Raw genomic sequence first — 15784 nt, 5'->3', positions numbered from 1 at the left:
CACGGGAGCTCATGTGGTCTTCTGGATGTGAGGGACCTTCAAAGTCATCCAAACTCCACTCCATCCCCCACACAGCGAACATGCTCCTCATTGGGGGAATGCCTCACATATCTATTTTAGCCCCTCGAGCTCTTTTTGGTCTTGAGGAGAGTCAGCTTCCCTATACTTTCACACCCTGGTCCTGAATCTGCCATCAGGATGTCAAAGAACAATGCTAACTCCTCATCAGCTCTCCAAAGACAGCCTGGAGAGCTCCTCTAGGATCCCCATTAGGAGCTAATGTTCCCTGAATGCACCCACTGACTCAGTTCAATAATGTTTTCCCCGCTCAAGGATCAGTCCCTCACTGCCTGCTGTCTGACATCTGAAAAGGTTCATTCAACATATTTTTGTCTAGTTTTCTAGCTGTTTATGGCACAAGGGCGATGCCCTGTTCTTCGGGGCTATAAGCAGGAGTGTCAATCCCTACGTTCCCCACAATTCTACAAAGGATTTGAACATCAAGTCAATTTATCCTTGAGAAATGCAGATTGTAGCTTCAGATCCCAAGTTAACAAGTGTTGTCTTTGGTTGGAATAACTTTAGTGGGGACCTAAATTCAAGCCATACTGGAGCAAGGAGGTCCCAGAACCTTAGGGGAATCCACAAGAAAACATATTCATGCTCCAGTTCTCATACTTTCAGTAGTTTGAGAGATATTTGAATGACCCAAGTAACAGCCATCCTGCTTCAATGACCAAGTTCCTCACCTAATAATCACAAGACAAATCCATGTGCTGACTCAGCTTGAATGAACACTTCCCTCCTGTAAGCCTCACCTTTCCAATCTGAAAAATGGGAACGATGGAGCCCATGTGCTCTTGGCTCCACTTTTAGCTTTACAATGCATAGTTGCAGGCAAGCTGTCTGTAATCAAATTAGTGATCGACATGGTTAGCAGAATTAGCATGGTAATTAGTATTAGTGGCACAGATGGTAGAATTATTTGGAGAGAATGGTACAGAGTGAATGGGCAAGGGTAATCTTTCATGAAAACAGAAGGAAAGTCCTCCCTCACAGCCTGAAGCCTCCTGCTTTCCTGATGGACATGTCAGATTTCCTGGCCTTCTGAGCCATCCTCAAGAGGCTGACCTGCCCTTCAGGGCAGGGGACACACATATCCAAGGCTCCAGGCTTTCCACAGAGAGCCCAATAAAAGTCTCTTCCTTGCAAGCAGAGTTCTTTTTTAAAAAAAAAATAGTACCATAATCCTAATTGCTTTATTATTTTTTGTAAATTCCCACTGTCTTCAATGAGTAGAAAAAACCCCAGTTTGAGGGAAGCAGGGGACATGGTATGAAAAATGGGAAACAGATCACTGGCTCTTCAAATCACCCAATTTTACATCCTTCAAGGGTCGTTCTTTGGATTCTCCCACACCCTCATTGTGGCACCCTCTCTGAGGAGGTCCTCTGTGTATACCAGCATAGGCGGCTGCCCCAGGAATTACAGTGTTAGCTCTGCCTCTTCTCCCCAGGGCAGTGGATCTTCACAGATGACTCTGCCCAAAGAGCTGGGCTTCCTATACTTTCTGAGAGGCAATCTAGAGAAAGTGGACCAGAGCTGTTTAAATTCCTAAAAGGCATGGACTAGGGACTCTGGCACTTTGATGAGCATCCAGATCACCGCTGAACAGGATTACAAGTACCCCTGCCCAGTCCCACTCCTGACCCATGGAATCTGACTAGCGGGGGCCAAGATGGGCCATCTCCAAGTTTACCAAGCTCCCCAGGTGATTGAGATGCACAACAAAAAGTTTGAAAACTCATCAAATAGACCAAGGGTCCACTACCTTTCTGTCAAGAGCCTGTTTGAAACATTTTTGGTTTGGCAGGCCACATGGCCTCTGGCACAACTAGTCAACTTGGCCTTCATAGTGTGAAAACGTCCATAGGCAGTATGTAAATGGATGGATATGATTATGTTCCCATAAGCCTTTTGTTCAGGATGCTGAATTTCAAATTTCATTTCATTTTCCTGTGTCAGAAGATTGTAATCTTCTTTTGAATTTTTTTCAACCATGTCACAGTGTAAAAGCTGTTCTTACTTCCTAGGCTGTACAAAAGTCAGGTATGGGCCAGATTCAGCTAATGGAATGTAGTTAGCTGATGCCTGATGTAGACCAGCTCTTTACTGTCAGATAAGAAACTCAGCCATGGACCTGTGTTGGGCTGCTGTTCAGGCTGGGGTCAGAGTCGAAGGCTCTGCCTTTTCTGCCACTGCAGGTAGCCCAGGACAGCCATTTTAATACCACTGAGTGTCTTCCTGGGTGTGTCAGTGTCCCCTTCAGTCTGGATGCCTGAAAGAGGGGAGTGGGGCTAAGAAGTGTCTTCCTCATCTGTAGAACCCCAGTGACAGTGCCTGGCAACATGATAGTATGAAGAAAAGGAGAAAGAAGAATATCTCATATCCATCAGCATTTTCCATTTCAAACTGTTTTGCATTTGCTCTATCTCTAATAGCATCCTGAGAGTCTCATTAATCATAAAAGCAAATGGTAGCTTCCCCACCCAGCTCCATGCATAGAAGGCACTGGGGCTCAGAGAATCTCATAGGACACCAGACTTTCCCTCACTTCTTTCCTCTTCCTCCTTCCACTTCCTCCTCTGCTGCTGTCACTCCCCACATATAAACCAGTGGTGCTATCCCCTACCTTCGAGAAAGCCTCCTTCATGCCTGGCTCGTAAAAGGGAGAGGCAAGAGAATGTTTATTATGAATAGGATGCCCCAATTCTGTAAAATGAGCAACCCCTTATTATGAAAACAAAAGACTTTGGTTTTGCCCTGAATCATCTTCAGGGTCATATTCTGTTTTAGAGTCCTGGAATTATCCTTGTGATCATGGATTTTACCATTTCTCAAATTGTAGCCCACTGAATGTGAATTTGGACCGCAGGCTTCTCTTCAAATAACATTGGAAGGGCTGCATTCTCCCTGCCTTAAAGTCACGCGGTACATCAGTGCATTAAAAATAAGACATGTGTTTAACCTTCTGTAACCCACTGTCTCCCACACTTATCACCCTGAGCCTTTTTCCATGTGCCCCATACTTCCACGCTGGGGAAACTGGTCCAGACCAGCAGGACCACCCCAAAACCTATGTGGCCCTCACAGGGGGCAAACTTACCTTGTTACAGTGTCCATCTGATTTTCTCTCCCTCTCCCACCCCCGCTATAGGTTCCTGGAAGGGTACAGTGGGGCCGCCCTCATTTTATATTAGACAAGGCTTTCTCAACCTTAGCACGACTGACATTTTGGACAGGATAATGCTTTGCTGTGGAGGGGGGCTGTCCTCTGCATTACAGGATGTTTAGCCACACCCCAGGTCTCTACCCTTTAGAAGCCAGTAGCACCCCCTGGTGGCAATGACAATCAAAAGTGTCTTCAGACATTGCTAGATGGCTCGTGGGGGGTGTGACCTTACTTTAGAACTGCTGGTGGAAGGGGTGCTTGGGGTGCCTCAGTCGGTTCAGTGAGTTAAGTGTCAGCCACTCGGGTCATGATCCCAGTGTCCTGAGATAGAGATCTGCATGGGGCTCCCTGCTAAGTGGGGAGCCTGCTTCTCCCTCTGCCTCTGCCTGCTGCTTCCCCTACTTGTGCTCTCTCTCTCACTCTCTATCAAATGTCGAAATAAAAAAATCTTTAAAAAAAAAAAAATAATAAAGTCCTGATGGGGGAAAAAGGAGGATTCCTACAGGATGCCTGACTGTGAGGGGCTCATGCTACTGCAGCGACCTCTCTCTTGGGCCTGCCTCATCCCCGTTGCAGGTCTTGACAATGTTCACTTTGCTTAACAAGTTCTTAAACCTCATGCGTGAGAGCAACTGAGATACAGCGCACCTCAGGTGTCAGGCCTGAAAGGGAGGGAAGCGGTTTTCCACTACACCGGAACAGTCCGGATTTCGAAACCTTAACAGCATGGCACAAAGCAGCCAGATGTTTTAGTTTTTAATTGTCAGACTGAAGCATGATGCTTTCAAGGGAACTTGATGCTTCCCCAGGATGCATTTCTTTCTCTCAGTCTCACCACAGAGCATGGCCAGTGAGCATCAGTCTCTTTAGCCCAAGCAGTTTTCTGAGCTTATTCCCTTCCTCCTGGGTCCTATCCACCTGTTCCTTGAAGAAAACTTCTAGTTGTATTCTAAATTCAGTATGAATGCTAAATTGCTGAAAATTGCTGAAACTCCGAACTCATGAGTCTTGGGAGACAATTTCAATAATTCCTTAGAGCAGAGGTCAGCAAATTTTTTTTTATAAAGGACCAGATCGTGGATATTTTAGGCTCTGTGGTCCACACAGTCTCTGTTGCAATTATTCAAGTATGCCATTGTAGCCCAACTGCATCCACAGATAATATGTAAATGAATGATCATGGCTGTGTTCCAGTAAAACTTTATTTATACAAGCAGGTGGTGGGCCGGGTTCAGCCCACCAGTCATAAAGACTCCTGCTTTCTAGCATCTCTAATGAATGAACCAGCCTTTGCTGTTCTTTTTAACCAGCAAAAGTCACATCCCACATTCCCCACAGATAGACTAATGGTCTCCCAAATGCAGTTCCCAATCCCAAAGGCCTTTTGGTCTCTGGTTTCCATTTGTCTGCTGCCAAGTTACTAAAGTTGAACCCTGAAACTGCTTTCAAAAAGGCAGATGCTATCAGCAGGAGACTCTGCTCTTCTTCTCTGGAGGTAGATCTCACGTGTCCCAATTAACCTCTCACCCCCAGGAAAATATGCAAATCGTGCAAATGCAGCCACGAGGACCACTGCTTCAACTCTGAGCTGGAAGATGATCGGAAAATTGGCCGCTTGCTGATGGACTCCAAGTATTCCACCCTCACGGCCCGGGTGAAAGGCGGAGATGGCATCCGGATTTACAAGAGGAATCGGATGATCATGACCAATCCCATTGCCACTGGGAAAGATCCCACCTTTGACACCATCACCTATGAGTGGGCCCCCCCTGGAGTCACCCAGAAACTGGTAAGGCAACCTCCTCCAACCAAGAGGTTGTTTTCCTATCTTTGTAAATGTTAGTCATGCGTGAATGTCAAAGACAAGGTAAGAAGAGGGCAAGATTATAGAAATGATAGGAATAGCTCTGGTTCTATACCTGTTCCAGTCTTGTTACGTGATCTTGAGCTGAAAACTGTCAGGGCCTCGGTTTTCCTCATCCATGAAATGGATAGAAGTGTCTCTATGAATTCTACGGGTCCTTCCAGCTCTAGTCCAGGGTCGTTCATGGTTCCCTTTGGGCTCCCCACTTCTGAACAAAGGATGGTTTATCATTCCAAACTCTCAGAGTTCTTGTCTTCATGTGTGAGATGTTCATTTTCCCTCAAAGTGGCCTGGGATGTATCTATTGCAGGCCTGTAGGGGAGCACAGAAACAGTACTCTCCCCTCTCCAACAGCAGAGGCCTCTTGGGCTTGGAAGGGAGAACCAAGCTAGCTTTACACAACCCTGGGGCAAAGGCACTCAGAGAAAGACGAGGTCACACCCTGGCTGCCCACTACCAAAACCCCTAACAAGTCCCCATGCACAGGCCTCAGTGCAGACCATTAAATCAAAAGCTCAAGATCACTGGCACAGAATCACCAGACATGGGTATTTAACTCCCCAGGTAATCCCAGATACAGCCACATTCAGGGCCCTGAAGACCAGAGCAGTGCCCCTCAAATTTCAGCAGGCATATACCTCACCTGGACAGCTTGCAGAAACACATCTCGTAAGCTTGGGGCTGGTGCTGAGACTGCACTCCTCACACACTCCCAGGTGATGCGGATCCTACCCATCCCCAGACCACACCTGGAATGGCAGGGGCCTCGGTGATTTCCACAGGCTAAAAATGTCCTATAGGGGGCGCCTGGGTGGCTCAGTGGGTTAAAGCCTCTGTCTTCGGCTCAGGTCATGATCCCAGAGTCCTGGGATAGAGCTCTACATGGGGCTCTCTGCTCCACAGGGAGCCTGCTTCCTCCCCTCTCTCTCTCTGCCTGCCTCTCTGCCTACTTGTGATGTCTCTCTCTCTCTCTGTCAAATAAATAAAATCTTTAAAAAAAAATTTTTTTTTTGAAAAAAAAAAAAAAGTCCTATAGTTTTAGAGATGCATTTAATTCAATCTCTTCTGGGGAAGAAAGGAGAGGCTTCAGAGTCGTACATGGTCATACCCCACAGGCTCCTCCTATAGCTCCAGCTATGATCCCCCACTCATTACCTAACAATGCCCTGACCTTCCTCTTTCCTGCTCTGGATCTCTCTGGGCTTTTGCCCTCCTCAGGGACTTTGCACTTGCTGTTCCCTCTACTTGAAATGTCCTTTCCCTGCTCTTTGCATGGCTGAGTCTTCCTGACAGTCATGTCCCAGACAGGCCTTCCCTAACCACCCAATCTACAGCAGATGCCACTTACCCTCCAGCTACATTTTGTTCCTTCCAGTTCTCCAATGTTTCTTTAGAAGCTTTGATTATAAGCGGTAGTTGTCTAATGTGCGTCTTTGCTTAGTTACCACCTCTCTCACTGGAGTGAAGCAAGGCCCACAGGGGCAGACACCATGTCCATCCCATGTACCAGGCTATCCAGCACTGTGCACCATGCAGGACACATACTAGGTCTGATGAGTATGTGTGCTTTGTCACCCTCCTGGCCACATGCACGCCATGGACCGAAACTGCCACAAAATCTTGTGACTAGTCCACAGCGAGAGATACAGAAATTGAGAAGAAATGTTGGGGCAATTTAGTAGCAGTTGACATCCAAGCATGTGATCAGAGACCTCCTCTCACTGAACAGAATTCCACTGTGGTCAGACGCACGTGGAAATCTCATGTGGCATGAGCTACATTCTCATCTCATGTGGTGAGCCCACAAATCATTCTGCAATAGGTGGAAAAATCAAAGAGAAAAACCTGATCCTTCACCATAGAGAGTCTGAGCAGGGCAGTTCTAAGCTGTGGCTTAAGTGGGGGAAAGGAGGGAGGAACCCCTTCTAGATCAAGTGAAGACTGGCAAGATGCTTTTCTGGAAGCTCTACTTTCTGAAGACATATTTAAAAGAGTATGTCAGCATTTGTGAGCTCAGCCCCCCTGTGAAGTAGGAATTACTTTACGTGTAAGGAAACACAGCATGGTTAACGGGCCTTAGCCGGCTGGAGGGGCTAGACAGGGGCACATCCGGGCCGCGGAGGATGGCGTCCAACAACAGCAGTCAGTGCTGGGACATGCCGGGCGGCTGGGAACGCGGGTCTTCCTCCAGCGCCCAGGCCTGGGTAAGCCATCAAGCAGGCCTCCAAGATGTCAGTGGAAACTAAAGCAAGCAGCTCGTAAAAGAGCTGGCTGTGGGCGTCAGGAACTGGCTGGTGAAAACCCCGAACGGTTCGGCCCCAGACGAATCAGAGGAAGGCATCGTCAGGCTGTGATTAATGCTGGCTCATAAAACCACATGGTATAAAGAGCCCTCTGTCTGCCCCGCATCTGGCCTGCCTGAGCAAGTTGCCTTTCTGAGATTGGACAGTTCTCCCTTCCCATTCACCCTCCGGATGGTTTTATGTTTGTTTGTTTTTTTAATATCCAAGTGATTGGGACTGATTGTATTTTGGAAATGGGACTGAATCTTGATGTCATCCCTCCCAACCAGAATAAAAAATGGAGAAACTCTTAAGCCTTTAAAGACTAGTCACAATAAACCTAATGGTTAATATTTACTGAGTACTTACGTGTGCCAGGCACTATGCTAAGAGCTGTACATGCACGGTCTCACCTAATTTTCCAACACTGTTAGGGACATTACTGTGACTACACTTATCCACAGAGGGGGAAGCTGAGACTTGGAGAAGTGACACAACTAGCCAGCTGTCCCATAGCTGGCTTAAATGGCAGAGCCCGGCCTTGGACTCGGGCCTCCCTGACTCCAAAGCTTAGGCTCTTCCCTACCAAGCCAGGCCAGGAGAACAAGACAGGTAGGAGAGGCAGAAAGAAGCAGGTATTTTGGACTAGCACTTTCAAGAGAAGGCTTCTTAGAATGGGGAGAGACTTGAGCAAATCTTTGAAGGCTAGCCAGGATTTAGAAAGAGGCAAGTAGGAAAAGATGAAGGGAACCAGCATCCATTGAGCATTGTAGATAGATAGATGGATATGGATATGGATATAGACAAACAGATATATCAATACCTCACCACTCCCTATGTGGATAATAACCCCATTTTACAGGAGAGCAAACAGAGGCTTTTGAGGAGGCTCTGCAGGTGTGGCACCCATACCTCCTCCTCTACTCCCATAATGGCAAATGTTGCTGGTCAGTCAGGGCACTGTCTCCCACGGAGCCCTCACTGGACCTCAGAATCCTCCTCGACACAGCCCTCCCAGTAGCTACTACTGACTAGGATTGACATGTATGTACCATGAAGCCCATTGACTGTCCCTGCCTGACAGCGGGAGAAGCAGAAAGAACAGGCAGGATCGGGTCTTCCAATTCCAGAGTCCATGTGCCTTCCACTGCCCAACCCTGGGAATAAAGCACCTTTCTTTTCCACTTTTCTCTCTGCCCTTTGATTCCTCTCCTGATAAAGCCCAGTTCTGGGAACCTCTTCACCCAGGATGTCCCAGCCAGACAGCAAAGCACCAAATGACTCAGAAAGGCCCTCGTGAAAAACTTGAAACCTAAACCAACCTTTCCAGCTGCCCCGAGAAAAGGCCTCTTGCTAAAGGTTTTGGGAACATGACCTTAATCAGCTTCCTGGAGAGATTCCGGAGAGATTCCCTTACAAGCTCTGAGCGGCACAGGCAGCTGACTCTGACCCAGTCGTCTGTCCCCATTGTCCCCTCCCCAAGCCCATGCCAAGCGATGTGGTTGTCTGAATGGCATGTCGCGGCGGACTCTAATACCCTCCCCAGGGTCAGCGAGCAGAGTCTGCCGCAGGTGTGTGATCGGCTGCTTGGGCCAGCCATGCAAGGCCAGCCATCACGGAACACACGGCGCTGGCAGCCGGATGCTGCAGTGCCCAGCTGGGGCTTTGAGCTGTGATGGGAACCCTGGATTCCTGGGGAAGGAACATCCCTGTCTCCAGGGTCCTGGCCAGGAATCCTCCAGCTCTGCAGGCCACAAACACCTATAGCCAGGATAGAGCCAAGGAAGGGCACAGAACGTGGGGATGGACAAGCAGGTGGCCTGCACCTGCAGAAGGCCAGCTGTCTCTACCGCAGAGGAGTCGTGGGAATGTCGGGAGGTCCCTTCTCTGGGCCTCAGGGTTTCGAGGGGTAGTATTAGTTCCTTCCTCCTAGGGGTTCTGTGAGAACTAAATGGGTAAGCATGGGTCAGGCACCTGGAAGGGTGCCCAGATCACAGGAAGCAGGAGTAGGTAGCTACTCCCACCATGCCTTCAGCCACTCAACCTGGGGTGTCGGCAGCCTTCGTGGGAGAAGAGGTTTTGCTCCCATGAGCTCCGTCAGGCATACACTGGAACTGCTTCAACACTTGGAATGAAGGAGATGTTGGCCGAGTCTCGGTGCCCATTCTGGCACAGTGAGCAATGCTCTTATTTCTACATCTCCAAAATCCTGCCATAGATTCTGGGCCACAGGCAAGATCAGAAGGATTGGGATAGGTACCTGCCCCCGATGGCAGTCCCTAACCTGTCTCCCCAGGGCCCTGTGCCCTGCCCCAGCCTGTAACCTGCTACTCCGCTGCTCTCCCTGTCCTCTGATGGTCACATCCTATCCTGCCACCCACTGTCCCCGGAGAGGTCCCCAATCCTCAGAGGACCCGTTTCACACTCACCCAGGAGGAGCTGAAAAAGTGCTCACTTCTCAGCCACTTACAGACTCCTGAGTCAGAGTCACAAGGCCATCCTGGGATTCATGTGCACCCCAAAGTGTGATTTTAGATTCTTCACACCCACCTACTTGGCATGTTCATGCTGGAAGCCCCTGCAATTTCATACTGACCCAGAGAAAAACCGCATCCCCCCTTTCTTCCCCAGAGTCAGGAGTCAGCCCTTCCCAGACACGCAGTCAGCTGTGTGGCCCGCAATGCTTCTTGTTCTTCCATGTGTGGGGATTCAGGGCATTTACCTCTTGGGCCAACCAGAATCCATGGGCTCCTTGAGGCACTTTCCTGACCTGTAGACTCAGGTTGGTGCTACCACGCCTCTCTCCTAATAGAGGTAAGGACTGAGTGAGGTCACCACAGACTTCTCATGGGGGTTAGGACCCTGAAGATCATGCAGTCTACCCCAAACTTTGCAGATAATGAAACTGAGGCCCAGGAAGCTGAGTGCTTGCTTAGTCTTACACAGAGAACAGCAGTTGGCCAGGAGCTAGAGCCTTTGGTAGACTTTGTCCACCACCCAGGCCAGGTCCTATATCCAGCAAAGCACCTTGGAAGGTTCTGGGGACTATGCAGATGAAGGGATGGTATCAGGGTGTGCTGTGAGCCCACAGAGCCAGAAGAAGTCTCAGCCACATGTTCCAGGATCTAGGACGTCACCCCCCTAGGGGGCTTCCACAGCCGCTCACATCGTGAGTCCCACAGGAACATGGGTCACCTGCCTCTCCCTTCTCCAAAACTGCTCTCATCTGAAATTCATTGATTCTGAAACTCAGCAAACCAGGCTCTGGACTAGTACACCCCTCCCTCAGCTTCCTCATCCCTACTCCCTAACATCGGGCCACAACGTGGGTTGTCGTTATGAACTGCTGCATGATTTTCCGTGTTGATTAACACAATTCAGTTCCAAAATGAGTCCGGCCCCAAGTGATGTGACATGGGGGCAGGCAGGTTCCAAGAGGGTAAATATGGCAACGGCCACCTGAGCAGCGGGAATCAGGCAACCTGGTGGGTGTGTCAGGGGCAAGCCCAGAGGCCGAGAACAGTTGTCAAGGATAAACAGTTTGCCTTTCACACTTTCTCATGCTGTCTGGCCTTGACCTTTATCTCCCCCAAAATCTTCCCATCCCTGGCACCCACCCAAGTACAAAATTACTGTTCATTTTTTTAAAAAAAAAAAGCCAAATTGGACAGTTATCTATGAACATATTAATATCCAGATGGTTACCCATCATACTGATGTGGAAATATTACTATCTTGAGATTTTGTCAGTTCATTCTCTTAGAAGGTGCTATTGCCTATTTTTAAATTAATAAACCATGAAATACCTTATGCCTCTAATGATTTAATTATACTTTTCTGAGAAAAGCAATTTTAAAGTAGATCGACTTTTTTTTTTAATTAGGAGCATTGCCATGAGGTAAATGAAGTAAAAATGTTCAGTGTTGAAGGAAACCAAACCTGTATCACCACGCCAAAAAAATCTAAAATGAATACTGACTTAAAGTACACCATTCTCACCCAGAATGTGAATGTGTGACAATGCAGGCAGAGTGGAACTTATTCAGGCCTCTCTTGGGTGTTGCCAGATTCCCAGCATTTCTACCTGGACCGCCCTCCGGTTCTGCAGAAAACCCAAAGAAGCTGGAAACTTCGCCAGTTCCAGATCTCTGCATGGACGTGTGCCAATCACAGTTGCTTTATCTCTTCCCCACTAGGGCCTGCAGTACATGGAGCTCATCCCGAAGGAGAAGCAGCCGGTGACGGGCACCGAGGGCGCCTACTACCGCCGCCGCCAGCTCATGCACCAGCTCCCCATCTACGACCAGGACCCCTCTCGCTGCCGTGGACTTCTGGAGAACGAGGTCAAAGTGATGGAAGACTTTGTCAAGCAATACAAGAGCGAGGCACTGGGCGTGGGAGAGGTGGCCCTCCCTGGGCAAGGGGGCTTGCCCAAGGAGGAGGGGAAGCAGCAGGAAAAGCCAGAGGGCCCGGAGACCACCGCCCCAACCACCAACGGCAGCATCGGTGACCCGTCCAAAGAATACGTAAGTCTCTCCTGCCTCCCGGTGTGGCTGAAACTACCAGTCCCCAGGGCTCGTGCAGTCACGGCCCCAACTCCAGGCTTTTCCCCTCGTTCATGCCGTCGTTCATGTGTTCATCCCGCCAGCAGCTTATGGGGTGCTCATTTACTCAGGCCACACACTGTCCTGCGGAAAATAACACGATCCCCATGCTTGGGAGGCTCAGCGTCCAGGGAAGGTCACAGACAACCAAAGTGTCACAGAAAGGGCATCTAACCTTGGTTGGGGTGAGGGTAGGCTTGGAGGAGGAGCTGAGGACCTGCCTGGCTTGGGAAGAATAACCAGGATGCATCCAAGTCTTCAGGCCTGGCAGGGAAGGCCTGTGCCACCTTCGAGAGGTGAGCGTATACAAAAGGCCTGAGTTCCAGAGAGCGAAGTGGAGCCGGAGGGCTGAACTGAGTGCCATGTGTCTGAAAGCATGGTGCGCTGGGGGTGTGGGGACACGAAGCTGGCATGGTCAGCAGGGGCATGCTTCCCGAAGCAGCAAGCCATCCATTCGTCACTCATGTATCGACTAGCCTGTCCTGTCCGCCAAGCCCCAGGAAATCAAACAGGCAGAGGTCCCTGTGCTCCCATTGGAGAATAGCAGGGATGTGGGACATCCCTCTGAGGGCCACGGGGAGCCATGGCAGGCTGTCGGCGGGAGGCGCCACAGGATCTGAGCTGTGCTTTGGAAAGCATCCTTGAGGAGTGTGTGGAAGATACGCTGTAAGGGAGTGAGCTCCTGGGGGCTGGTTGAGAACAAATGAAGAAGAAGCCGTCTGGGAGGCGAAAGCCTCATGGATTGGTTTGTCTGATCTGTCCCACAGGAGGTGAAAGGACTAGCTTGATGCAGGTGCCCCCAAGGACTGATGTCTGCTCTTTCCTGGTCTCTGACCCCCTTCTACCTTTTGTCCTCTGCCCCTTTCAGCCAACTGGCCTCAACCGCCTCTGTATGGGATTTGTAGATCAATGTCCCAATACAGGGAGTCCTCAAGCCAATTACCTGTCCTGCTGGTAACAGCTGGCAGTCACCTGTGTGACCCAGACATCCCAGGGAAATGGCAGCCCCGATGATGCTGTCTCTACACTCAGAGAGAGCCAGGCTCCCTCTCCCCTGCTGCGACTCAGACTTATCATCCAAAACCTGCATCCCGCATGTCCAACCCCCTTGTGTTGGCACATTCGTTTGGGATTGCCATCCAGTGAACTGGGGCTTCACACTGTTAATCTGAGAACTTTTTTTCTTTTTGTGAAAGATTTTATTTATTTATGTGTGAGAGAGAGCACAAGCAGGAGGGCAGGGCAGAGGGAGAGACAGAAGCAGACTCCCCACGGAGCAGGGAGCCCGATGTGGGACTCAATCCTGGGATCCCGAGATCACGATCTCAGTTAGAGCTACCCAGGTGCCCCTAATCTGAGAACTTTAAGACAAAAGAAAAAACCCATTTTCCCTACCACAAATTTGGAAAGGGCGTCGAAAAAACCTATTGCTCAGGAAGGACACATGTCCCAGCAACTTAAAAAAAATTTAGATCCCGTTACCATGTTTCATAAACGATTCTTCTCTCCATCCAGCCCTCTATCCAAATAGTCATCTGTCCTTAAAGCATAAATACTGCCTAATTCCAACTTGGAAGGTGATCTCTTTAAGTCATTGTGACATTTCCCAATTGCCATTCCCAGGAGAGATATGCTGATCTGAGAACATATTTTACCCCTGACTCAGCCCCACATATTTGCACAGCATGGAAGTGGGGCAAAGGTGGCCTGAGATCCCGGGTCTCTGCCTACCGTCAACTTTAGGAAGTAGTTGTGACAGTTTAGAAGTATATAAACAACAAGATCAGACAATGAACAGGGAATTTGAAGGAAGTCCATATTATTTGGGCTGGGCTGCCTGGGGAAGACAGCCTTCTCCTTCCTTACCCTAAACCCAATCTTGCTTAGATAACTAGTTATGTAATTAGTGGATTCAGTCTGTATTACATGCACCCCTCTAGGTGCTGCTGGCTTGTCTTTTTCATCTCTGTATCTTCAGCAGATGCCATCAGTATAGAGAGTAGGTGTCCAATAAATATGTGAACCATGAATGAATGAACAAATGGGTGAAGAAGTGAGCCTTGAATGATGAGGACGATCTAGATGGCCATGTTCCCTGGGGATTCAAGTTCACAATTATTAAGCACCTGCTCTGTACTAGATACCCTGCCCTGTCAGGGTCTTTGTTTAATTCATACAATCGCCTAGTGGTGTGAATTTCACCAACCCCATTTTACAGGTATGGAATCAGAGATTCAGAGAGGGTAGGTAACTTTTCCGAGGTCCCATAGTTTCTAAGGAGTAGGACCTGGATCCTATACTTTTCCTACTACATTATGCAGAGTTATAAAACCCTGCTTATGATGTCTTCCAGGAAGAAAGGAGGCTGGGGGCTTTTATTTATAAGTCCCTGTTTATCTCCTTGAATCCCGGGAGCAAATCCTACAAAGGTAGCTAGATAGACATAGACCATAGAGAATGTGTCCCCAGCAGCCCCAAACTTAGTTGCAGATAGTGCTCCCCAGACTGCTCTGCCTTACCCCAGTGAGTAGCCAAGTCAAGTGGACATGGGTGCTGGCCATCCATGTGCTGGGCCTTCTGTCTCCCATAAATGGGTAGTGGAGGACAGTTTACCAGAGCCAAGCATCAGGCAGGAATCCTGATTTTTGCTCCCCTGATGAGGGGGAGCAAAAATTGTAGAATTCAGACTGATAGCCCAAATCCACATGGCGATTTGTGGCGGCAGGGGGGAATGGAGGCAAAAGGAAGGCACACGAAACCTATTTTGCTAGAACTATATTGGTGACATAGTATGGCTTCTTATCCAAAGAATGATCATTATTACTATCGTTAGCTGCTACGATGTGGCATGCTTTCCCTGAACCAAGGGTAGTGCTAAGCACTAGAGTATCTAATTTAAAACTCCCAGCCACCCAAGGACTTGAAGAAAACTGTAGGATTTGAACCAACTTCTATCAGACCCCAGGCCCATCTCTCCTGTTGCCCAAAGAGTGTTGCTTGGAAAGCTAATGGTCATAAAGCTAATTTATGACATTAGGTCATAAATGGATTACATAGCCATGTGAATTTAGGAAACAGTAGAGTGACCAACAGTACATGCGTTTCTTTGTGGTGGGACTTCCGAAAGCCTCTGGTAGGCTATGGCAGTGGTTCTCAAAGTAAAATTACAGAGAAGGCTGGTTAAAACTCAGAGGTCTGGGCCTTAACCCAGAGGTCCCTGCTTAATAGGGGCAGGTAAGCCCAGAGACTCAGCTTTTCTAATGAGCACCCAGGCTGATGCTGATGCTGGTCTGGGGGTCACTCTTTGAGACCCACTGCCAAGGAGTATAAAAATAATTTTACATATAAGCTCAGGGAAAATGATATCACCCAAGAGGCCTATGGTGAGGATTGAAGAGATGACAACACTGGCATTTTCTAGATGTTTTTGGCCCGCTGGCTTAGGCAGTCCAGCTTTGAGGACACGGCACAACACTCTCCCGTTCCTTGAATGGTCTGTGGGAAGTTCTGGAAACACAGAATGGCTTTAGACATTGCCATATAGCGCCATGCAACCGCACTACTCAGCAGCCTGAGGCCACAGGCTCCCCTCCCTCCATGCTGCAGTCAGCCCACACCCCAGGGCACTTCTCCAGTGAGCTTGCCTGGCTCTCTCAAACTACTGTCAGCCTGTCAACCATGATGTTCTTCCTCAGAAAGCCTGGGAGGGGCCAGATGCCAGCTGAGTCAGACAGTGGGGTCTCCTCACCAAGCCCCTCCACCAGAATGTGCTCAGAGGAAAGTGTTATCCAGTCCAGAGGAA

The 15784-nt window shown here is 49.0% G+C and overlaps 1 protein-coding gene across 2 annotated transcripts in view; it reads left to right on the top strand.

Moving 5' to 3' along the window:
* Nucleotides 1-15784, top strand: part of LMCD1 (LIM and cysteine rich domains 1) — a 57939-nt gene that overhangs the window by 29990 nt on the left and 12165 nt on the right. For both annotated transcript variants that reach the window (XM_082683176.1, XM_082683177.1), the window contains 2 exons: nt 4766-5021; nt 11575-11904. In XM_082683176.1, coding sequence (XP_082539302.1) covers nt 4766-5021; nt 11575-11904 — 586 coding nt within the window. The remainder of the gene's footprint in view (nt 1-4765; nt 5022-11574; nt 11905-15784) is intronic.

The sequence above is a fragment of the Mustela nivalis genome (assembly GCF_964662115.1).
Source record: "Mustela nivalis genome assembly, chromosome: 1".
Lineage (NCBI taxonomy): Eukaryota > Metazoa > Chordata > Mammalia > Carnivora > Mustelidae > Mustela > Mustela nivalis.
This window is presented reverse-complemented; position numbering and strand designations above follow the sequence as displayed.